This window comes from Perna viridis, chromosome 1 (genome assembly GCF_037379345.1).
Source record: "Perna viridis isolate PV_CMFRI_1.1 ecotype Kerala chromosome 1, ASM3737934v1, whole genome shotgun sequence".
In the NCBI taxonomy this organism is placed as follows: Eukaryota; Metazoa; Mollusca; class Bivalvia; order Mytilida; family Mytilidae; genus Perna; species Perna viridis.
Genome location: NC_142445.1, coordinates 20,872,660 through 20,898,942, shown reverse-complemented (window position 1 = coordinate 20,898,942; position 26,283 = coordinate 20,872,660). Strand labels below are relative to the sequence as shown.

Sequence of the window (26,283 nt, the reverse complement as noted above, 5' to 3'; positions counted from 1 at the left end):
ATTTGAACATTTGCTATTTACAAAGGACATTGTTGGCAAATATTTTGTAGAATGTTTGTAGACTGTTTAATATTTGTAAAGGTAAGAATTCATGCAATATTAAGGTTTATTACACACCTTTTTACTTACATTTATGCATTCATATATATATAGTGTTTCATATTGTGTAAAATGATTGTACTGTTCTTTTATTGTGTCATTATATATCATTCATGGTCTTTTCTTCTTTGGTGTAAAGCTCTTTTTGCTCTTTGTGAGCTCTTGATTTGGGAATAAAAGATATGTTATGTTATGCCATTTGATCTATAACTTCCTCAGTAATTTCAGGGTAGCATGCTCAACTCATGTTTTGGAGGTTGTGGGTTTGATCCCAGGTCGAGTCACACTATGTACTTAAAATTAGTATTGTCACTGCACCCCCCAGCATGGGGTATTTAAAGGGATATAGTGACAACTTTGGCTTTGAGTCAGAATAATTGTATCTGAGGGGTGCATGCCCATTTTTCTAGTGGTTGCTTCTTTGGGCCGGCACAATAATGATCCAGATCAAAGTGTTGGACTAGCTAGAACAAAGCAGGGTCTGTTTGATTGATCAACTGTTTTTGTCCTGAAATTAATGTAATATCTACAGTAGCATAATTAAACCATAATCAGTAAAGCATCAGTCATATGATCTATTCATTGCAACCATGCTGTATTTTTCCAGATGGCATATTATTAGAAATGAAATTACATATCTGGTGCAATAAATTTTTATTTCTCAAGTCTTGCAGTTGCAAATTTTTCATTGGAAAGTTCTACATGTATTTTAAAAGGAATGTTTTATAATAACAGAATGGACATTACTTTAATTATGAAATTGATGACTTGCTTGTATTTAAAAGAGGTACTATTACTTGTATATAGATAGCAGTGATTTATTGAATGTGAAGTAAATTTTGTAATTTAACTCACAGGTTCTCTTCCGCCAAAATGTCACAACAAGAATATCAATCCGCCAATCACAAAATCAAAACAATGATGTTGAAAATAATAATTGGGAAAATCTATATATTAAAAAGGATCATCATTTGACTAGCATTAATAACAAATAATTTCTCATGCCAAGAACACTTGAAGATTTATTTGTGGCAAGGAATGAGTTCCTTGCACTCATTTAATCAGGGTGGTCTTTGGCACACATGATCATATTTTGTTCATTCACTCTTTCCAGTTATCATTTTTATTATAAATTGAATTTAAAATTACTTTTAGAAAAGAATTGCAAAACTAACATTGACATTTGAAAACAAATTATAAACATTGGCCATCTGCCTCAACCGATATCTGTTTCAAGTGCACCATCAACATGATCTCATATGCCATGAAATTCCATTCATGTACAAATATGTATATTTGAAAAACAAACAAGTTGAACACTTAAAAAATGCTACCATTAATGAAATATATTTACTGATTGTTTTTTAATATTGCATTATATCATGATCAAGGTACTGTTATTTTTTGTTAGTTATCTGGACTCGAAGGAGCCCATGCTATTGGTGCTGAATTGCAATCCCGGGGACTGAAAAAACTAGAGTTCCTGTTGGATGAAGGTCTTGCTGTTACAAATGGTTTTATGCCTGGAATAAAGAAGGCCGTTGCATTGTAAGACTTAAAACAATTATGCACGGTATTTTGTAAGATTTTTTTTATGTTTATATTTCACTCATACCAGTAGGCATTTATTTCACACTTTAATAATGTGTAATGCACATCCTCAAAGTTTGGCAACAAATACTATTTTGCCAGAACATTATTTGGTTGTATATTGTTTTAACTTGTATTATAACATATATTACATATATACTCCTTGTCTGTTGGATTTTGGTGTTTATCCATTAACTTTAATATAAGTAAATAGATCTGTATTAAATTGTACCTCAAGTTTTCATACCAAAAACTGATGCTAAAATGAAGTAAGCAATAAGGGACCAAATGAGGCCGAAAACATGGAATTTGATCTTAACCAATTTCTTTTAAGTTTGACTTGTAGACTTGTTGTTAGAGGGTTTTGATGAGCTGAATCTTTCCTTAAACTGTTATCTCTGTCTGTTTGCCCAACTATCTATTCCTTTAATTTAAATTAAAAATTGATTTCTAGGGTTTCTTTAATAGCCAAATCTAGAACTTTTTATCTATGTTTTGAAATGCTGAATCTAACACTACTTTGATATGCTTAGCAAACCATTTAATTTCATTTTAGAATTGGTACAGGAGAGAAAGGATATCTGACACTAAAATTGCATGTCAAAGGAGAGGCTGGTCATTCTTCTATGCCACTAAAGGAAACTGCCATCAGTGTTTTAGCTAGAGCAGTAACTAAGTAAGATAGATTTTTATGCATATAAAAAGATCTTATTGATGATAGAGATGGCTGCCATTCATACTCAAAAGTCAGACTGAAAATCAAGCAAAACATTTTTCAGACTTAAATGTTAACCACACACTATGATTTCATTTATTTTTGTGAGTATCAGTTCATGTGGAAGGAGGAAAAAAAAACATTTCTATCCGTACTTGAAATTATGCTCTGTTGGTAAAAAAAATGATGGATCTGTTAAAGTTAAAGTCATCCTTATTTTTTCTTAGAATTTTAAGTAAAAAAAAATTGTTGAGCAATTTTGGTTTTTGCTGATATCTGTTTCACAGCATTGCATTTAAAAGGGTATGGGTGTTCACAGATACATAACTGATTTCATTTTCCAATGAAAGATTAATCATGGGAACCAAGATTTATGTGGAAATCATTAAACAAAGAACATGAAGTAAACAAAATACACATACAAAGAAACACAAGCTGGACCAGTAGGGTAAGTGTCCTCTGCTTTTTTAGAAACATCTGCCAATAGTACGTGGGCTGAGATAACCCCCCGTGCACCCCCCACTCATCAACCAATATATGATTTTATTTTCAGGTATCCTTTTACCTCCCAGTTATGAATCTTTTTGTCACAAAAAAATTAATTGAAGCATTTTTGTATTTTTCGGCTACTTTTTATACCTCGTTGAGGCAAATATCAATTTTTTAAGTTTTTTTATTCTACAAACTTCTTCTTTCTACAGAACAAAGTAAATTGACATGTGTATGTATAATCATGTAGCCCATTGTCTCAGCTTTATGATGAGACCTAGAAAGTTGCTGTAACACCTTGGATTTTACAGTAAAATGAAAAAAACCTACTCCTACCCCGCCGAAAAATCGCTTAAATTGACATATTTTTCCATGTCAAAACACCTACAGTATTAATGCTTCAGTCAAAAATGGGTTATTTGGTATTTTCTGTTTAGTATTATCACAATTTATACTTCTATGCTACATGATGATACCTAAAATGGTTTAGTTTGTTTACACATGCTATCCCAGGTAGGCTTAGAAGCTCATGCAATGGAGTCGCAAAAATCTTGGCTTTTTGACCCAGTGGGGTACAAATACTGGCTTATACTAAAACAGAATCTGAGAATATTATTTTTGCGACAAATTGATTCAGTATTGGGTACCTAAAAATCACCATTAAGTTGATGAGTGTGAGGGGTGCACAGTGGACCCTCCCAGCCCATGGACTACAAGTTGTTAATAAAAATGTCATGTCTGGGGTAGAAGAAAGAGGAAAGAAAAGCTATGACAAGGTAAACAAATCAGTTTTCATGGTGCAGTTGGATACACCATAATGAACCACAAATTACACTTATGATACATCTGTTAAAGGTACACTATAACTATTATTGTTCATTGGATTCTTGATTTTGTGGTTCTATGCCACTCACAAAAACCTCCAAAATTGGTACCCAGTGAATATTAAACAAAACATTGTATTTTAATTGGTTCTTTGTAATTTGATGGGCTATCTTGACCCGTCTGATAAACTTTTATTGATAACTTTTGCTTAAGTTTAATTATACCCTCCCCAACAAACAAAGTTGTTTACTATAAAATTTAGATATTAAAGCAGTGACAATTAAGTTTTCTTTTCTAGAATACAGGACAATCCATTACCCAGTATGTTAGGTTATGGGCCAGAAAAAGAAATGTTAGAACACTTAGCTCATGAGGTATGCCTGAAGATATCTATACCCATGAGCTTGGTAGGAAAATATCCATACCCATCCCCATGAGCATAGCAGGAAAATATCTATACTCATGCCCATGAGCATGGCAGGAAAAAGATCTATACCCATGAGCATGGCAGGAAAATATCTATATACCCATCCCCATAAGCATGGCAGGAAAATACCTATAGCCATCCCCATGAGCATGGCAGGAAAATATCTTTACCCATCCCCATGAGCATGGCAGGAAAATATCTTTACCCATCCCCATGAGCATGGCAGGAAAAATATCTATATCAATCCCCATGAGCATGGCAGAGATGGATATCTATATCCATCTCCATGAGCATGGCTAGAAAAATATCTATATCCATCTCCATGAGCATGGCAGGAAAAATATCTACCCATCCCCATGAGCATGGTAAGAAAAATATCTTTACCAATCCCCATGAGTGTAGCAGGAAAATTGTTTATACCCATGCTCATTAACACACAGATATTGTAAGTAAGGAATACTCTAAAGTGTGAAATTTTCACTGCATTTTTATTTCTACTATCTTTGTCAGATTTGTAATGCAAAAATTGTGCTGTCAGGAAAATATCATAATGAAATTTGAGAAAACATGTAAAATTATGTGAAAGAAGATCAGTTACAGAAACTATGTGAAATAGACAAGGCAAACATTTCTCAGTTTATATGTATATTTTAAAAGTTTGTGAAATTTAAATTTCAGCATTATCCAGCAATATTATCCATTTGATATAACCTAACTTGGTATTTTAGCCCTTCCCCCAAACTACAGAACTACTTCATTGGGCTATCCCAATACACTTAAAAGCATACATGTAAAGTACAAATGGTGCAATTGATTGGCAGTTGACAGTATTTATCTTAAAATTCTTAATTAAAAAAAATCAGAAAACAAAAATAAAATCACAACATATTGTTTTAATAATATGAAATCAATTTTTTTACCCAGATCAATACTTGGTTTCCAGATAATTGAGTCTCAATAAAGGCATTTTTTTTTACATTAATATAAATTCTGTAGGGAACTTTCACTATTTCCTATACCATTAAAAAACTAGTAGATAAATTTTTTTTATGAATTTATATAAAGAACTATTATTGACACTCTTTTATATATTTCAAAAAGAAATTAGGGGGTTACCGATCCTTTTTTGGGTAATTTTCCTGCTAATAATCTCCCCTTTGAAAGAATTTTCCCGTCTATTATCTCCCATTTTAAAAGCCCTTTTTACAGTTCATATTTGTAACTTTTATGTAAAAAATTCTTGTTAAATATATGAACGTATTATTTTTACATCATTGAAATACTAGTAGTTAATTGAAAATACATATGCCTGTTTGATTTTGCTAGATGACAGAAAAAATGCTCTGTGTTATAGGTATGATCTACGTTAAGTACTAGTAAAGGTGCTTAAATTTTGAGAACTGGGAAAACTTTTTCTACTTAACCTTTAAATAAGAATCAAATCAAATGTGTGAACAGAACTTTATGAGTTTTTTTGAAAACATCCTAAATTACATTCAATGACACTTTATATGATTAAAGTATGTTTTGGTAAAATTACAGATCTAATGCTTACAAGGGGAGATATCTAAAATATTAAGTCTGCTTAATGAGAACAATACTTCAGTATATTTTATGATCATACATTTGATTTGATTCTTTGAACATGTATTCTTTAAATGGAGTAAGAAAGCATGATTGAGAAACTTTTAAGGTGTGGAAACTGTGATACTTTTTTTCAAAATTTGACTGCAAGTCCCCAGGAAAATGATTTCATAAACTTAAAAAGTGCTTGCCATGGCCCAGTTTGGATAAAATGGATTTTTAAATTATCATAATAATGGTAATCTAGGTAATTGTAAGGTGTTTTCCTCCCGTCACTCTGTCTATCTCTCCCTCCCCCCTATGGTTTCCAGATGACATCTTTAGAAGATATTGAAGGATCTTTTTTTAAGCTTTGTTTATTAAGTATCATGAAATACAGATCAATTTTGAATTTCAGTTTGATCGGATTCATTACAAAAAAAAGTTGTTTGCTTTGGAAGAATTGGAATTATCTTTCTTTGAATAATAAAGAATTGTGAAAGTTAATTCTTTTTGGAAATATTGGAGTCTAGAGAAAGTTAAAAGTTTATTTTTATTTCCTTTTTCCTGCCATTTTTTTAATCTTTATGCAGTAGAGTAATCTTTCTTGGAATATGGCATGGTATCATTCAGTGTTCTATTAGATGTCCAATTTTTAAATATGTAGAGGATTATATTTGTTTGGTTTGTTCATTGAATTTAGATGCCCCTGCCATTAAGAGTGGTTATGTCTAATCTCTGGTTATTTGGACCTGTAGTTTCTTGGTAAGTATGAAATAAATCCAGTTATATAGTTTGTGGTTAAAATGGAAAAGCTAGTGACCTTCTTAAATTAATATGAAATGTCTAAGTATAAAACTAATCTTCTAAATCTTTCTTACTAAAAACGTAATGAAAAAACAATATATCGTATTGCCGATGACCCTGACAGCTAGTGGACACTGGATTTATTCTCAGTATAAATTCACAATCTTACATATAATAACATGATCAATTAACAGAAAATGTATGTCAATGTTACATGAAATGGAAAAAATCCAAATGGGTCCAATTAATAACCAATTAAAACAGAACGAACCTCTGTCACAGGTGACTTTGACAGCCAGGAAAACCTTGAAAACTATTGATAATAGAAATTGGAAAATTGTGTCCAGAACCCATGCAATAGTTGCGTTGAGAGTAATACTTTGGACGGTATTTAAAAATATTGAAAGAGACTTGAGAGAACGACTGTCGGGTAGAGAGTGACTTTAACAGAAAATTTTCCCACACTATCTAGTAGAATATGTGACCAAAAAATAAAATATTCCTACGCAATTTTTATACAAATATTTCCTGCTGTTCTACGAACCTCAGGAAATTTTAAATATGACTTATTGTCAACAAAGATATTTTTGTGTCTTTCAAATAATTTTATCGTAAAATATATTGAAGCAAGAAATAGAACTGATCTGTCATGTGTTTTCCATGAAAAATGCTATTTTTGTGAGTATTTTCTTACTGGATGAATGAGAGTCATGTAATGTTGATTTCTATTAATAAAAGCCATTCAGAACATCTCTGGTGAAAACTAAGGACTGATTCTGTTAGTTTTTACTTCTTCACTTAAAAAAAAAAATTAAATTATAAACAATTATTTTTTTCTCAGATTGATGGCATAAATGGTGTAGCATCCTATTTCTTAAAATTTAATTTGCTTTCTTTAAAATCATTAAATTGAAATTTACCACAATAAATCAGCTAGGTTTCCCTACAGGACAAGAGAAGTACCAATACGTAGTCAATATGTACAATTTCAGGATTTTGTCCCAGAAACCAGCAACAAATGCTATGATCAGTACTGTTACATCCGTCACTATGTTTAATGGTGGGGTCAAGGTAAGACTGTTATATCTGTAACTATGTGTTATGATGGGGTCAAGGTAGGACTGTTACATCTGTTACTATGTGAAATGGTTGGGTCTAGGTAGGACTGTAACATCTGTTACTATGTGAAATGATTGGGTCAAGGTAGGACTGTTATATCAGTAACTATGTGTAATGGTATGGTCAAGGTAGGACTGTTACATCTGTTACTATGTGTAATGGTGGGGTCAAGGTAGGACTGTTATATCTGTAACTATGTGTTATGATGGGGTCAAGGTAGGACTGTTACATCTGTTACTATGTGTAATGGTGGGGTCAAGGTAGGACTGTTACATCTGTAACTATGTGTAATGGTTGGGTCAAGGTAGGACTGTTATATCTGTAACTATGTTAAATGGTGGAGTCATGTTAGTTTGGTTACAATAGTTACCATGTGTAATGGTAGGGTCAAAATAGGACTTTCTTAAATGATTAATTCAAGGTAGGACTTTTCAAATTGAATATAACACATAAATGTTATTTATGATGGGGTCAAGGTAGGACTGGAACATCCATTACTATGTTTAATGGCGGAGTCAAGGAAGGACTGTTATATCTGTAACTATATGTAATTTTGGGGTCAAGGTAGGACTGTTATATCTGTAACTATGTGTTATAATTGGGTCAAGGTAGGACTGTTATATCTGTAACTATGTTTAATGGTGGGGTCAAGGTAGGACTGTTATATCTGTAACTATGTATTATGATGGGGTCAAGGTAGGACTTTTACATCTGTTACTATGTGAAATGTTGGGGTCAAAGTAGGACTGTTATATCTGTAACTATTTGTTATAATGGGGTCAAGGTAGGTATGTTATATGTGTAACTATGTTAATGAAGGGGTCAGGGTAGGACTGTTACATCCATTACTGTGTTTAATGGTGGGTCAAGGTAGGACTGTTATATCTATAACTATGTGTAATGGTTGATTCAAGGTAGGACTGTTACATCTGTAACTATGTTTAATGGTTGGGTCAAAATAGGACTGTTATATCTGTATGTTTAATGGTGGGGTCCAGGTAGGGCTGTTACATCTGTAACTATGTGTAATGTTGGGTCCAGGGTGTTACAATGCAGAGGCGGATCCAGGATTCAAGTTTAGGGGGCATACACCGGACACACCAGTCCTTGGATTCGTGCCTGCAATGTGTAATGTCGGGTCCAGGGAGGACTGTTATATATATGTAACTATGTGTAGTGGGGGCAAGGTAGGTATGTTATATCTGTTACTATGTGTAATGTTGGGGTCAATGTAGGACTGTTATATGTGTAACTATGTGTAATGGTTGGGGCAAGGTAGGACTGTTATATCTGTGACTATGTTAAATGGTGGAGTCATGTTAGTTTGGTTACAATAGTTACCATGTGTAATGGTAGGGTCAAAATAGGACTTTCTTAAATGATTAATTCAAGGTAGGACTTTTCAAATTGAATGTAACACATAAATGTCATGAAGTATATTACTTAAAAGTAAATTTACACCTCCTTATCTTCAGCAAATCCCAACTTAAACTTGGTGTTTGCATAATTTGTCTATTGCTGCTTTGTAGGCTGTCTTGTTTACATTTCCCCATTTTTTATTTCACTGTGTGCTTCATTATTTGAAGTTGATATATACAAAATGATACATTGTTTAATGCTTTGATATCTGATCTATCAAACTTTTGCAAAAAAAAATGTTTCCAGAAAAAATATACAAAGTGAAGATGAAATAGACTGTAAAAAGTTGAACTTATGGCAGATGTTTCAACAAATATTTGTGCATAAGATCCAAGGGAGTAAATTGTGGATATGAAAATTTGTAGAATAACACATATAATTCCAATATATTCCACTATGGTGAAGTTATTATAAATGTATCACACCTATTTCATATTTTTTACCATCAACTCCAAACTGCTGAGTGGATCATTAAGAAATTTACATGTTAACATTCTAAGCCCCTTAATGGATAATGATGAATATTAGGCATAAACATGTGCATAAATGAAGATGATAATTGTTAGATGCTATTGATTAGAGATAATACAACTAACGGATTTTAAAGGATTTTACAAGCTAGCATCTCAAAAGTGCAATTTCATCTGAACTCCTCAATATATATATTATGATGAATGTTTATAGGTATTAATACAGTAAATATGCATAATGTCATATGGACCACTTCTTAAACAATTTGTCAGAAAGTGACATAAAAATGGTTTGCCTTTAACAAAAAAATTAATGGGAGTTTTTTTTTTTATTTATTGTGTTGGGATTGTTATAAGCTTACTCTGACACTAGTAATGATCATTGGTAACATCTTGTACTAGACTTAACTAGTGTGGCTCTGTTCCTCAACTATAATGGAAATTGACCAGATAAATGTACTAAAAAAATATGGGAAACTTTATTTCAGTTTGATTAATGTCTGTACTTGTTCTTGAAATGCATGGATCAAAACTTATCAATTTATATGGTTCATATGTCGAGTGATATGTACTTTCCTAATGCATCTGCCATAATAAATCAGCAGTAAAATTTTGCAGATTAAATTAAGCTATATCATTTATCTCATCAATAGAGGAAAGTGATGGGGAAAGATCATTCACATTCTGTCTGTCTGTGTAGGAAAAATGGTATACTCTAATATCATGTCTGGTCTCTTGAACTGGTGTTTCATATAAAGAGAGTTGGTATGGTGAATATGTCAAAGAGACAACCCTACCAGGATGAAAATGTTAACCCAAGGCCACACATCTATTAAGTGTCAGAGATCAGAGTTTAGGATCTATTAATTACATTCAAGTTAAAAATTATTCCAGAATTTTACCATTTATATTACAGAATGGTTCATTGAAATTCTGAATGACCATTTCAAAACTTTTGATCACAATGGCTGCATTGCCATCAATTTTGATATTAATTAAATAAGTCAATGTTTTGTATATTGATTCAATAGTAATAAAATGGGCAAAATTTAAGCATGTTATACACCCACTCAATAAGTGAATGGTAAAATGGAATCACAATGTCTGTGAATCCGTCTTTCTGTCCATCCAAATTTTTGTCACAAAATTTTAGCTCCAATCGGAGGAATTGAATTCAAATTTATTATGTTGTTTTATATAGATGGGGAATAAGTTGTAATAAATCTGGGTGCTGTCTGACATCAACTTCCTGTTTCTAGGGACTTTCCCATTTTTCATTGTATTGAATGACAGAGAATACTTTTATCATAGATATTTCCTGTTTCCACTGGAGGATTGATTCAATATTTGACATGCTGCTTTATATAAATAGGGCATGTGTTGTAAGTGATTTATGTTGCTGTCTGATGTTAACCTCCTGAATGAGTGGGTGCATAATTAGCACAATAAGGGTGTTCATGTTGTTCATGTTACTATGATTACAAAGTAAAAGATAAGCTGTATTAATTTCATTGATGAATTCAAAATCCAGTTCATTCAGACCTGACTGTTTATTAGAGTAGACCTTACCTGAACTTTATCTTTTCTTACAGGCAAATGTTTTACCTTCAGATGCCACTGCTTACGTTAACCATAGGATACACCCAGCCCAAACAGTGAAGGAGGTAGGTCGTAATCAGCTGATAATTGATCATAGATTTCAATGTCAGTTTCAATTTCCTTGGCTCTGGCAGATTTATAGGCCTAAGATTATATTTATAAGTGAACTGATATTAATAACTAATGATTCATCCTTATAATTTGTTTTTAAGTACCACTTTAAATAGATATTGGTGTAAAAAGTGATAAATAATTTACATACATGAAAAACCACTGCTAAATTGTTAATTTTATAGAAAAATACTTTTGATAAGAAGGAATCCAGCTAGCAAATATAAAATCCACATGTATAGTACTTTTATACCTGTCTACACACTTTGTCTACATAGTTAGGGACCAGAAAATTCTGCCGAGTTAATCAAATTGTTGAAAACAAATATCGAAATCAATAAAGGAATTTTTAAAGTTGGCAAAACATGTCAGATTATGCAAGAGTCCAGAGAACTTGGATTTCAGATTCTGCTGTAAAAATAAAAAAAATGCAGGTGAAGTAAGGGAAATTATAGACAGTTAAAGAAAGATACAGATATTGCTACCATATGGAAAGGTTCAGTAGAAATCCTGTGGCTTTAATTACTGTTTTACTTCATAGAAACTCCCATCAGTTACTAATATTAAACCATTAATGTATGTTTTTATCAATTGGATATATCAGGTGAATGGTATGTACCATCAAACTAGTTGAAATTGGCGATAAGCAGCTAATTAAAAAAAATACAAAATGCTGGTATCACTGAAAGATAAAAAATGCTAGCAGCTACAAGGTTAAACCAATATTGAAATAATTCTTTTACATTGTTTTCCATAAAAATCTTGGGTTGGATTACTGGTATTTCTACAAAGTTGTGTGTTGTGCTCACATACTATAGACATATCCTGGAACACCGTTACTTGTAATAAGCATTAAAAGAATAATCAACCCATGGTTGTTTGAAGTTTGATCTACCTTAATGCTTGTTGTTAATCCTGATTGTTGTCATAATTTTATGAATTTTTAACTTCTGTTGGTGTGAAAATGTTTTTATTTGCATCCATTTGTGTTATCATTATGAAAAGTAACTGAGGTGGTGGTGAGAACAGTGAGGTGTGTTATTAATAAAATCTTCAATTTTGTAAGGTCACTTCATTGTATTGAAACTTTATCATGATTGTCATGAGATCCATTAACAAAAAGTGGTACAATGTGTTCCAATTAAAGAATATATTTTTTTATGTCGATGAAGTAATTATGGGCATTCAGGTTATTTCAAATAAACAGACTAAATATTACAGTCATTCCTCATAATTTTGAAAGTAGCACTCTAGCTAAGAATCTTGCAAAATTTGATTCATAGGTAAAAAGCCACATATTTTTATTTTTGCTATTTTGTTTGAACTGCCAAAGTAAACAGAAACTAACATCCAGTTTTTTCATGTAACCCGTGTTCTTAGGATTTAAAAATTATATAGACTGCACTGTAGATTTCAAAATTAAGGGAGATAACTCTGTAAATGACACTCAAATACAAAAGAATTTATTGGTCTTACTAACCACTTCTGATGTTTCCATTACTTTACATGTTAAACAAGTATTTTTTAATATGTTACTGTGAATTCCCAGGACAAATGACACCTTAAAGTTGCATACCATTGCAAAGCTTGGAAAATAATGCTTTCAAAATCATTACTCTAATGGTACAATGTCCATAGAAATTCTTCGCAAAATTTACTTGAATAAAAAACACTGAAAATCAAAATTTGTAACTTTTCTGCTAACTGACAGCATGGAGGCAAATTACTCACACATGTAAACAATATTCATACACTTTTGTAGTAAATTACATATATGATTTTACATTCTCAGCTTTATTTCGACTACTTTTAATCACAATACACACAAATAATGCACTTACAATGCATAGGTCTAGGTTCAGTGTGTTTTTGGTATTACATAGGGGGGGATGGCCATTTGATGCGGAAGTGGTTAGTGAGACCTTAAAAACATTTTATGAGTTTTTATGTTTTTCTTTTTTTACATTTTATGAAAGCTTGTGGTATTATGAGTCTAATAAGACCAAAACTAACAAAATCAGACATAGGATTACAAAGAAATGGTCATTTTGATATCATGCCTCTCAGTGGTATTTTCCCTAAATAACTAAAAAATGACAATTTTAACCAACTTGTCACACCAACTTGATATCTATGATAATTCAAGAAGTTGTAATAGTAAATATCATTTATCATTATGAAAAAAGGACAGATTTCAACAATTTATATCATATCTTTTTCATCACTGTGTGATTCTTAGTCTGTGCTGTATGACCATTTGAGTACTTTGAATATCCCAAGCGGTAATGTTAGGTATTTCAGGGATGACGTCAAGTTATGAGTCAGTTTTATTAATAAAATCTTGTTGCTATGTTATTTTTTACAATATCTTGCACAATGCACCTCTTAAACTATAGCCAGATTACCACTATCACTATACTGATATTATGTAAAAATGGAAATATTGACCAGGAAAGGCAATTTTCATCAAATTATGCATTTCTCTGAAACATGCCATAATTTAGTTTACGGTCTCACTAACCACTTCTAATGTTTCCATTACTTTACATGTTAAACAAATAATTTTCAATATTTTACTGTGAATTCCCAGGACAAATGACACCTTAAAGTTGCATACCATTGCAAAGCTTGGAAAATAATGCATTACTCTAATGGTACGATGTCCGTAGAAATTCTTCACAAAATTTACTTGATTGAAAAATACTGAAAATCAACATTTTTACCTTTTCTGCTAACTGACAGCATGGAGGCAAATTACTCACACATGTAAACAATATTCATACACTTTTGTAGTTAATTACATGTATGATTTTAAAGTACACATTCTCAGCTTTATTTTGACTACTTTTAATCACAATACACACAAATAATGCACTTACAATGCATAGGTCTAGGTTCAGTGTGTTTTTGGTATTACATAGGGGGGATGGCCATTTGACGCGGAAGTGGTTAGTGAGACCTATTGGATTTTCAATGTTGATTATCTCCAAAGAGCAGGCAGATTTGAATGAATAATTACACATTTTATAATATACACCCATAAAACAACTACAAAAATAAAAATATGTAGCCTTTTTGGGGATGTATCACATTTTTCAGATTTTGCATGATTCTTAAAAAGACAGCTACTTAATATTTAAATACTTCTCCATCTAAGAATAGGCAAAATGGGTATAAGGTGTGGCACATGAAGGGAAAATCCAAAGATTGTATTGTAGTATCCAAGTTTTTATACCTCATAACCTCAAGAAATTACTGTCGAAGTGCTTGTAAAATTTGCCTTTATAAGATGTTAATAGGTGAAATTTATTTGAAATGCACTATGGAAAAATGGCTGGAAAATGTTCTCGAACTTTTTCCTTATATAAGCAGTCAAAAATATCTATGTCAACAATTCTTCAGGATAAATTTAAATAGCTTTATAGTTGTTTTCTAGATGTACTTGAATATGTTTGAGGCAAACAAGACCAAATGGAGAAACATGATGTGCCACTCTGTGCCTGATTAATACACAGAATGGTACTTTTATCCAAATTTAACAAGAGATTATTACAAAGGTTGATGATAGGACAGACACTTTGGTCTTTAAGATAGAGAGCACCCATTTCGATGCAGCTTTACCTATAAAGCTAAATATCTTGCTTGAATATTCTATCTTTGACAAATATGTTTGAATAATAAAAAAATATATAATAATAAATAAGGTTTTATTATTATTGTTAATGGCAATTATATGTAGCATGTAACTCACCTGGAGGTTGTCCCTTCAGTAATTTTCATATTGTCAAAGTTACTCAAATTCCATAGCTCAGTAAACATTTTTTCCAAACTTACCTTAAACCACTATAGTCATTCAAAACCATTACCTACTAGTATTACATGTACATTAGATTTGTACAATACTAGTTTTTTAACATAACTAACAGGGACAGATCTAAAAATTTTATGAAAAAGTGATTCAAATCTAAAAAAAATGTACAAATTCTACAGAATTTTCCAACAAAAGTGGGAATTCCAATATTCCCTGGATCCACTTCTTACTAACTGAATTTATATTATAGGTTATAGAGTATGATAGATCTGTTATCAATGATGAAAGGGTAGATATTACTGTTGATAGCTATATGGACCCACAGCCTGGATCACCATCTGGTGAAAATGATTTTGGTTACCAAACTATAAGTAATAGCATCAGACAAATTTGGGCAAACGCTATTACAGCACCAGGTAGGGCTTACTTCAGGGATATGATATAATGTAGTGGAAATCAATTTTATTTTGTTTTTCCTTCAAAACTTCATAGCGCTAAAAAGAATGGACAAAATTGTTGAAAATAAAAAGAGTTAGTGGAAATCTGGTCTTTATATTTGTAAAAATTTAGATTTTTCACATTTTTACTTTACTATGCAGAAATAAAATGTGTGTTGGTTAAACCTTATCTATTTAAGGTCCAGCTAAGATGTCTTTTCGTCAAGTTCTGTACAAATCACATAATTTAAATCAAGCAAGTTTCTCTGTATAAAAATGATATAACAGGCAATTCCACTTAATCACATGGCAGTTAATCACATATTTTGGTTATTTGCATAAAATTCTTGGACAAGTAGGGTGTGCAAATAAATGGAATTCACTGAACCAAGAAACAGAATGAAGAATAGAAATACCTGTAACTTCCCCTGAAAAGACACAGGATAAAAGTATGTTGATCTAAAGGTGTAAAGATTTATTCTTTATCAATAATTTTTGCAGGTATTATGATTGGAAACACAGACACGAGACACTATGAACAATTTACCAATAACATATACAGGTTTAGTCCTACAGTTATGTTTGTGGGAGATGAAAAACGTTTCCATGGTGTCAATGAGAGGATATCTATAAAAAATTATGAACAAGCGATAAATTTTTATTACCATATAATGGTTAATGCTGATCAGAATGGTCTACAGATACTGCATAAACATGGAGATGAACTATAGCATTCATTAGGTATGGTGATATATAGCTGAAGATATCAGCTGGGAAACATGATAGATTGTAGTCCAAATTTCCTCTGACCCTCCTACACACATTTTTGTTTTATTTGGACATATATTAGGTTCTACAACCAATGTAAAAAAAAATTAGGATGGCAGGGTCAGAGGAAAGGGGTTATGTTCTATTTGTATCAAATTTGGCCTTGAAAATAAATTTAGTCAAATCAGTATTGATTTAGCATAGTATAAAGTAAAATGTATGCTTATTCTGTCAACAAAATGTTGTCTGCAGTTTATTCATGCATAGCATGAAAACATTATTCAACATGGAGTAAAAAATGTCATTTTTATCAAATTGGAGAAAAAGTTGATTTCATTACGTTTTTCTCTGCTGAAGATTTCTGCCATGTACTTTGACAACTTAAATATTCCAACAATTAGAGGATATTGTATCATAGCCTCTTTTGACAAATATTTAGTTTGTAGAAGCATGTGGCCAGTATTTCCAGATCAAAACCTTCAAATTTCCACAAAAATTAATTGAAAGTTAAATAGAACCAATATTTGTGACGTCATTTCAACATTTAAATATATTCACAGTGTACCAGTAATTTTTTTTTGTAGGTTACATAAAATTGGCCATTAAGTCTGTTTAATAAGCAATTATAAATTTGAGTTACTATCTCTATATTGTAGGGCTGGAAACTTGTGTAAACAAATATACCCCTTTAGACTAAATAGATGATATTTTTGTATTGCACAGCAGGTGCGGATCCAGGATTTTATGAAGGGAAGGCATAATTACGATGATCAGTATAAAAGGAAACCAGATTATGACATGTTTAATGATTGAATATGATACATTGCCATATTCAATACAATATTTAGCAAATTATTATTATTTGGGGTATTTTTTCTTCTTGAAAGGGGGTGTATGCCCATTATGCCCTCACCAGGACCCACCCCTGCACAGTTATTAAAAGTGATTTGTGATTTTGTATGACTTCAAAATGCCAAATACTCATATTTCTCGAAGAGAAGAAAATCTCAAATTTCAAAATTAGAAATCTTAAGCCTTTGCCAAATTTTAAGATTGTTATTGAAATGGACTAGGGGTTACTTAAGTACACATAATATCCAAAACTTAATAAAATAAAGATTTTTTCCAAGATTTAGATTCAACAATACAAATATCATGTTGGACTTCGGTGAATAAGTCAACAACATTTTACTTTATTATTTTAATATAGTGTTTAATAAGTGTTATATGAATTGTATTCACACACCAATTACCATGATACCAGAAAGGGGAATTGAGAAACAAATTGTGTATATGATAAGCCAATGAATGACAGTAAATAATATTTGTTGAAAGAAAGCTCATTTTATTTTTTTTTCATTTTTTTCTGAACTTTGTTTGCAAAGTAAATGCTCTTTAAATGGCAAAAATGCATCTGATGATTTTTTAAAATTTGATGGATGGGATAATTTGATATATTGATATTGTGACTTACTACATGCCAAAAATTTAGAGCATTTTTACAGTAAGGCCTAGAAAAGAATAGTCTTGTTTCCTGCTACCAGCAAGAAAAAAAGAAAGTAAGTAAGTAGAGAAACTATTATATTTTTTTTTTCAAAAACATTTTACATTAAGTAATGTGGAAACAAGGTAGACTTTTGTGGTGCTAGGGCCAAATTACTGTAGATTATTTGGAGAAGGCACTAAAATACAGGGCACCGAATGGGACTTGATCTTATTGTAATCCAAATCAATTTTGTGTAAACAAAATTGAATTCTGTTGTAACAAAATCATTTGTGTCGTACAAAACTATGTTATACAGACTTGTTTTATGTTGATCACTTCCAATTTGTAATAACAAAATTCATTTTTGTCAAATAGGTATGCAAATATTAACTTATTTGCATAGAAAATTGTGACTTTTCTTACCTGATATGTAAAATTAAATAACTAAAGTCAATTTTGTGTCACAAAGGTCAATTTTGTGTCATAGCAGTCAATTTTGTGTTACAGAAGTCAATTTTGTTTTACAGAAGTCAATTTTGTATGCAAATTAGTTTTCAGAATCCTTTTGGTATGCAAATGAATTCTCTCATCGTGATTTTTCAAGAAGGCCTCTCATTGGATATAGTAATCGTGGATCTTGAGGTTTCTGATTACTTCGAGCAAGGGCATATCATACGGTTGATGCACTATTCTGCAAAAGTAATACTTTATTAGGTATTACTTACTTTTGCAGAATAGCTCATTATTTGCATACAAAATTTACTTATGTGACACAAAAGTGAATTTTGTGTTAAATTGCATGCAAAAGTGATTTTGTTATGACAGAATTCAATTTTGTGAAATTTTGTCATAATATTTATCAGTTTTGTGTGCAAATTAGCTCACAGAATCCAAACTAAACTAATTTGCATACAAGATTGACTTTTGTTACCCAACATTCAAATTAGGTAACAAAAGTAAAGTTTGTGATACAAAAATGAATTTTGTCATGACAAAAGTAACTTTTGTCCACTGAAAGATTACTTTGTATGACAAAATTTAAATTTGTAGTATGTTATAAATTTTGTTTATCTGAACTCATTTTTGTTGAACAAAACTCACTTTTGTCTGTATAAAATTGAATTTTGAGTTCAAAACCACAAGAGTTCCATTAAGCGCCCAGTACTAAAATAGGATAGATAGCTATAGGGTAGCAGGAAACAGACATATTTTGTTGGCCTAAGTTCCTATCAATCCATACATTTCAATTTAAATAACAAGTATTTACTTTCTGTTATTTTTATGTTACTATACATAGTTCATACTGGTTAGAGAAATTTTAAATAGATAAAAGTGATGTTTGAGTGCAGAAGCGTGACTCAAACATTCTTTGACCCCCCCCTTTTTCCAGTAGCTACTTTCCAGAGATAGCGCCAAGTATAACTTTACCACACATGTAAATTTGGTATTAAACAAATAGATACATTTTTGATAACTATCAACAAAATGAAATTAATACCGGTTTTGAGTGACATTTGAACAGTGTTGAATTATGTGAATACAGGAATAAAAAATCCGGTTGTTCAACTTCTGTGTCAATGAGACATTTATTATTCAGTACATTTCACAAAGAAGTGCATCCTCTAATTAACTGTCTTTATGGACTGTCATAAATAGTTGTTATTGTCTCAAATATTCCGGTTCCATCTCAGTTTTGATCTAAAGATTTGACATTACAGCCTCTAAAACCCATTGTGATGAATGTTGGAATTTGATAAGAACAATCTTGATGCTAACAGAAATTGACATGCTAAGGTCCCCTGCAGTATTGATTGGAATAATTATTGTTTTTTTTATGGATAGAATTTTACAAAACATCAGAAATGGCATTTTGGTGTGATTTATAGCATTTTGTAAAGTGTTTATGAAATGTTGCATGCAAAATTAATATTCTTACTGTACTTTCATAAACTTCGAATTCGAGCCCATTTTTTTGTGGTTATGTTGGAAGAATTACATTAAAAATGTAAATAAATCCAAAAGGAAAACTTACTTTTGTTTAGAAATCTAATACTTAATTGTTGCCCATCACAGAAATCAAAATTATGTAAATGTGCAGTAGACTTTTTTTCATCGTTTTATTAAGTTGCTGGTATTTTTTTGAATTTTTAATATCAATCAGTCCCCCTGTAAGTTACTTTTTTTGTAAAGACAGACATTTTATGTTATATTGTCATTCACGTAAACCATGTAGCTCTTATGGAACAACCATGTAATTTCGGAGGAAGGGTTTGCAGATCATATCGCTATGATATTAAACAGACACTTGTATACAGAAAGTCGCCGTAGAAAATCGATTCATTAAAATGCAGGTCTCAGTATCGTATTAATTTTCCCATAGACTTCTATAGTGAAGTGCATATTTTTAGGATTTAAAAAAAAAATATGTAAATTGATTCAATAAAACTTTCACTTATGTAGCATTTCTAAGGACATGTGAAAAATAATTTCCCGCAAAGAACATAGGGTGAGTCCACGAAGATTGGACAGAAAAGTAGTCTTGAACTATAAATAGCCATTTTCCCTACTTTCACTTTCGTTTTGCACTCACCAAACCAACCTTTTCAGTGGAACATTTTTATGATATTATGTTAGATTTTCTTTTAAAAAAGTTCTTCATCTTACAATGTGATGTTTGCTCTATTTTTTAAGTCATTGTTCATATCTTTTGACCAAACATTAGTTTGTAGAGAGGCAAAAAGAAAATGCACTATTTTTATAGCATCCATGTTTCGTACACCCGCTCAGGGATATGCAATACGATACTGGTACCTGCACATGAAAACTTTCCCGAAATCAAAATTAGATTGTCGTTCTTACTGCATATAGTAAATTATGTAGAATTTCTTTGACATTACATTGGTCAAATTTATTTATAAGTTTTGTTTTGTTCGGTATGTGATTTTTTTTCAACTTATTGTGCTACAATAAATTTTTTTAATAAAATATATTTTTTTATTTACTGTAATTTTTTTTATGAATTAAAGTAGTGGTATAAAAAAAAACGGATCGTACTCGTAACCTAGGGATGATGACCGGGCTAAAAGATGACCGACATTCTTCAGACCATATTGCCCTTCTCTCAAGTTATATGCAATACCGGACATTGATGTGTAATATCAATATACGAGAAGGGTGACAATGTCGGATTACATTTACTTTAATTGGCATGTACATGAAGTTTAAGGGTTGGTATGCCTTTTTTGTCCTCAGTTACTTTAGAATTATTAACGAGTGGAACACTGCAATTCAACAATTGTATAAATTCAATGTATATGCTATAGACACTACAAGTAGCCTGCGCTTTTTATAGTTCAGTAAGTCAGTATTCGTTCATCACAAATACGAAAGTTTTGATGATACATTACAGTTGTAACAAACAGAACATTCATTTCAAGAACATCAAAAATACATAACTAAAAACATCTTCGGTCACATGACCTAAGCTGATCATCTTAGAAACAGTTCAGCATGTCGTTACGCCTTTAATATTTATCTCTCTAGATTGTTGTTATATCTGCTAGGACTATTATGAACGTAAAAATATTTCAATAAGCATTTGATCTATCTAAATTTAAGTGCTAATCTTCTTAGCATTCACCTATGTGATATTATCTATTTACAATTCGGTTGCTAGAAGCAAACATTTTCTAGTGCAACCTTATTTATTCTGTTGCCAGCGGATGATTGCTATTTTCAATTTACCTGCCAATCAACAGATCTTTTAAATGACATCGAAGCAATACAACTTTTTTTCCGATGAATTTTTGAATTAAAATATTTTGATATTCTTTCTTTTGTGTTTTTTTCTCTCAACTGTATTCTTCTACAAAGCGGTATTGTACTTGTCATGTTAATTTCCAACATTTGAAGAATATCGGATGCATAGTTTGCCTCCATTCCTGCTCATTCAGTCTGCGTCTTAGTAAAATTTCGAACAAGCCTAATTCAATATATTGTGTAAACTGTAAACATTCATAAACCGACTAAGTGCTGAATCTAGTTTTACATATAAATCCTTGTATACATGTTAACTGACATTGGTATATGCTTTCTCTACTTACATTATTATGATAGCATGCATATCATCTGTGTACGTAAAGATGAGTAAACTATTTTAGTACCGTTTTTTACCTATCCCTCATGTATCTGACATGAATTTTAACCAACGAAGAGGCTAATGTACATTGCTTTCAATTAGGAACTAATATTCCATTGACAAAAATGCAAATGGGTTGTTATCACAACAATTAAAAATTGCATGCTTTATAGGATTTTAGAACATTCAGAAAAAAAAAGATTCTTTAACTCCAGCATCATTGCTATAATGTACATTTATCTCATTCAGTACCTTCTTCAATGTTGATGTATAGAGAGATTAATCAAGGGAACCCAGGTTATAGTGGTAATCAAAAGAAAACAATCCAGGGACAAAGACCAGACATGGAAAACAGACATGCACAACAAAGAATACAAAGTAACTAAAATCACACACACAAAGCAACAAAAGCAAATGAGCAACTCGGACTCCATTAAGAACTGGAAGCATTGACCAGGTGCACCGGTAGGGTAAGCGTCCTCTGCTGTCTAAAAACACTCGCCGAGTTGCTAATAAAAGTCAAGTCCGGGGTAGACGAAAGAGGAAAGGGATTCTATATGATAAAGTCCTTTTGACCTGAAGTAAGAACGTACGTATGACATAGCCTTTGTTTGACAAAAATTAATGTAACTGACATTTCTGGAAGAATAACATAAAATTTCAAAAACAAAACGCTTGTAAGGCAATCCTTAACACTTAAATTACTTCTCTGGAGCACGCTTTGACATAAACAATTGTAGAATCATAGTTTTAATATCTATGATTTTTTTCCTTCAGAAAATAGATGTTGCCAAGCATCAATTTGTAAGAGTCACGAAAGTGCAGAACAGCAAATGTATCATGTCTATATGACAAGACAGATACCAACAATAAACATCGTCCCTATTGACATTGTATTCGCTTATTATAATAACTTGCCCCACACTTAGTTTTACTATCAATCCTCCTTTTTTGCATTTTTGTATACACCGGAATGTACTATGGTTATCTGGTAGTATTAACTATTTCATATTTAGGTTAAACGCTGGTGCATTTTTGACGTTTCACCAAATTCGTTCTTTTTCTATCGTATCTTGTCCTCACTTCAACTTAAAGTATACCTTGCAGTGATGGATCCAGGGAGATACTACTTGAGATTTGAACCCATTTTTCAGTTGGAAAATTTGGGAAAATGGGCAAGTGCTAACATCCCCTTTTATAATCTTAATTCTTAGTATATGTTGTTCTTGTTTTATCATGAACTTCAGGATGTTATACGATTTGGAAAACCCTACTTTTGACACAATGACTTACGATTTCGTGGATTTGACGTAAAAGACTTAAACAATTGATAACTGGCTTCCCAGGAGGCCCTTTGAAATTGGAATCTTTTGTTTGTAGCCAAATAAATCCATAATTTGGATGGAAGCATCTTAACCTTTCACTCTTATCCATGCGGTATTGAAAATTAAAACCTGCAACATCATAAACGGTCCATTTTCAGTTTGATGGTTGTAGGTAGCAAGAAAAAACACCAGTTACGAATAACAATACAAGTTCGCATGAGAAAGACAAGGGAATGCAGTATGCAAATTATAGCTTTAATAAAAACGATTGTTTGATGTTAAAAGAAACAAACTTTTGATAATTCAGGGGTTATAATAATTCTTTTTATCCTGGATTTTTCTTCGTTTATTTTTGTCCTGGCTTTAAACTGGCTTAGTAATATTTTGTGTAGTTATATACATTACTATGTCCTCATAAAGGGTTATTGCCCTTCTCCATATCCGATTCTCTCCTTTCGCTGTTATAGAGTTATCACAGGGAACGTATATTTTGGTATAGACATCGAAATACAGAACGTAGGTTGCACTTATACGATGTGTCGTGTGAACCAGAAGTGTTTAATAGAATGGGCTTATAGCCCATTATATTTAATTCTTGACAGTTCGTTGTAAAGAGGAGAGACCAAAGAGACTAATCAAAGCTTTTGCACATACAATTTCCTTTTATTCACAAGCTGAAATGAGTCGCCTTTAGTTTTACTCATACTTCCATGATAATTGATTTCTTACTCTTTATAAAATGGCCAGTCATAATCTCCAACTGTCAATGACAGACGTTTGTAGAGGCTATAAATTGTTTCTCAGTATCATTAATTCTATTTCTTTGCAGACAAATGTTGTCATTATTTGTTTGATGCTTGACAGGTGCTAAATACCACTTAAGCATTTCAGCCACTTTCCTAAGTGAGGAAAATTTGCAACTGTGCTGGGTGATAGAAATAGAAGCCATAGAAAACACGCCGTCATGTGCTACGTATATTCAAAGATCTTGATCGACAGAAGGCAGATTGAAGTTAATTTTTTAACTTTTGAATACCATCAATGCAATTAATCATTATTAATGCATGTGAATTCTGTTTATTAATAGAAATAATAGATCCCAGACAGCAAATGAAAATACTATAAAGAACCTTCTTACCACAAAAGTTTCATCGGGGTAAACTTTGCATTGGTATCTGCATTCTAAACAGCACAAAAAAAAACTTATCTACGAAGTGTTGGCTAAGTGTACCGAGGTCAATTTAAAACAAAATGTATCTGATATGTTGGTCGCATAGGATGAGAACAGTCATATACAATGTACCAGTATAGCTGTATATAGCAATGCAAAATAATGCAGCGCAGTCATATTTCGGCTTTAAATTGCAGAAGTTTCGGACTCAATTTTTTATCGATCAAACAGGAATACGAATGTTCATATCATAATAAAATATGTAAAAAATGGAAGCGTTCGCAGAATAACTTTGTTCGTGTTATGTGTACAGGTTCACTACTCAGCTATCGACATATCTTTCCCTCAGTAAAGCAGGTAATTTGCTAAACATTTGTACTTACTTGTTTGTTCGTCCGATTTTTAACCATTATTGATTTATTTATTTCAAATACTGCTTAATATTCTACATGTATTAATACGCCACAAGATATATCCTCCATTTTCCACTTGTTAATACGATACATTTCTGCTTTATCTAGTATCTCTTTGCACAAAATACTTGTAAATCTGCTTTGGTAATTTCAGTTTCAGGCGTCGCATTCACAAAAAAATTGTAAACGTATTACGCTAGCCACGGCTTCGCTCTATGTAATCTGTTTGACAATGCAGTGCACTGACTTAGCTTAAACCAATGAACGGATGAGGCCTAAATCCGCGGGAAAGTGCGAGACAGTGCCGAGCATTTACATTGGTTCGAGTCGAATATTCGCATGCTTAATTTTTGTCAAGTCTGCACTAACATCGTCTTTTTACTACAATAAATACTCACCCTTTCGTTCAAATAAGTGTATCTAAAATACATAAAAATAACTACAAGCTTATTAAATCAGATGAGTCGTATAGATTTAGGTAAAAATCCAGAAGAAAAAAATGTGTATCCTTGTACACAAGAATCTTGTTAATATTCTAATAAGATATTTTTTATTTGATCTTTTGAAAACTACATTGTTTACTTTGATTATATCATCTTTAATATAGAAAATGACAAACTAAATCCGTATTTTGGTCCAAATTATACAAACTCTAGGTCAAATACCAAATTCATACATACTTTGATGTATTGGTAGAGGTCAGAATTTAAAATTGTTTCCTTGGGCCACTTTAGTCAGAAGCCACATGATTAATAAGCGTTTGAAAGCCAAACTGGCTGTTTCAGAACAATGCTTAATTAAGATAAAACAATAGAACTGTGTAGGCGGGTTAAAGACATTCTATCAATCTTTTTCCCAATATTCATTTCAGAAGTTAATTTTTCTTTTGCGAAACACCTGCTATGTTATATCTTCCCTCCGAAGTAATGACATTCAAGTGTAGTCTAAAACATCAGGAATAGTCAGTTAAATGGATGACAGTATGGATACGAAATTACGCGGAGACAAATTCACGCGGGCTTAGATACATTCCGAACACTCTTGTTTTCTAGAGTTAACAAGGACGATAACCCTTTATTTGTAGATAAAGTGTATAAATGTTACCACAAAGACATCCTTTTCAGTACAATATGAGTACATTATATTTTTCACGTAACTGGAACATATGTGCCGTTCCTGAATAGAAATTTGAAGACTCGAATACAGAATGGTACATAGAACTTAGTTTAGCTAACAGGAAATCATTACGTGTTCTTTTATTTTAACTTTTGGTACATTTCCTGATCTTGAAAAAATGAAAAATACATGTTATTAATTTAGATAACCAAAGAATTTAAACAATGATATCCATAAGGCTGAGGTATATTTAATTTTAATAAGTTTTTTGTTGTACTGATTTGGAGTGTCAAAATGCCGGCAAAAATGAAGGATACCTTCAAAATGGAATTTACTACTTGAATGTAATAATTTAAAAAATGAGCAAAATATTGTAGCAATACGT

General features: G+C 31.7%; 1 protein-coding gene across 5 annotated transcripts in view; it reads left to right on the top strand.

The window, feature by feature from the left end:
* The window catches only part of LOC148627724 (N-fatty-acyl-amino acid synthase/hydrolase PM20D1.2-like), a 33,286-nt gene extending 12,554 nt beyond the window's left edge, over window positions 1-20,732 (top strand). For 2 of the 5 annotated variants that reach the window (XM_088577488.1, XM_088577453.1), the window contains exons 4-11: window positions 1,511-1,647; window positions 2,246-2,365; window positions 4,017-4,092; window positions 6,412-6,473; window positions 7,508-7,586; window positions 11,116-11,187; window positions 15,295-15,460; window positions 15,983-20,732. In XM_088577488.1, the coding sequence (XP_088433614.1) occupies window positions 1,511-1,647; window positions 2,246-2,365; window positions 4,017-4,092; window positions 6,412-6,473; window positions 7,508-7,586; window positions 11,116-11,187; window positions 15,295-15,460; window positions 15,983-16,212 (942 nt within the window). In that variant the 3' untranslated portion in view covers window positions 16,213-20,732. The remainder of the gene's footprint in view (window positions 1-1,510; window positions 1,648-2,245; window positions 2,366-4,016; window positions 4,093-6,411; window positions 6,474-7,507; window positions 7,587-11,115; window positions 11,188-15,294; window positions 15,461-15,982) is intronic. The other 3 variants (XM_088577478.1, XM_088577468.1, XM_088577460.1) reach the window with 3 other exon arrangements.
* Window positions 20,733-26,283: the final 5,551 nt, after the last annotated feature.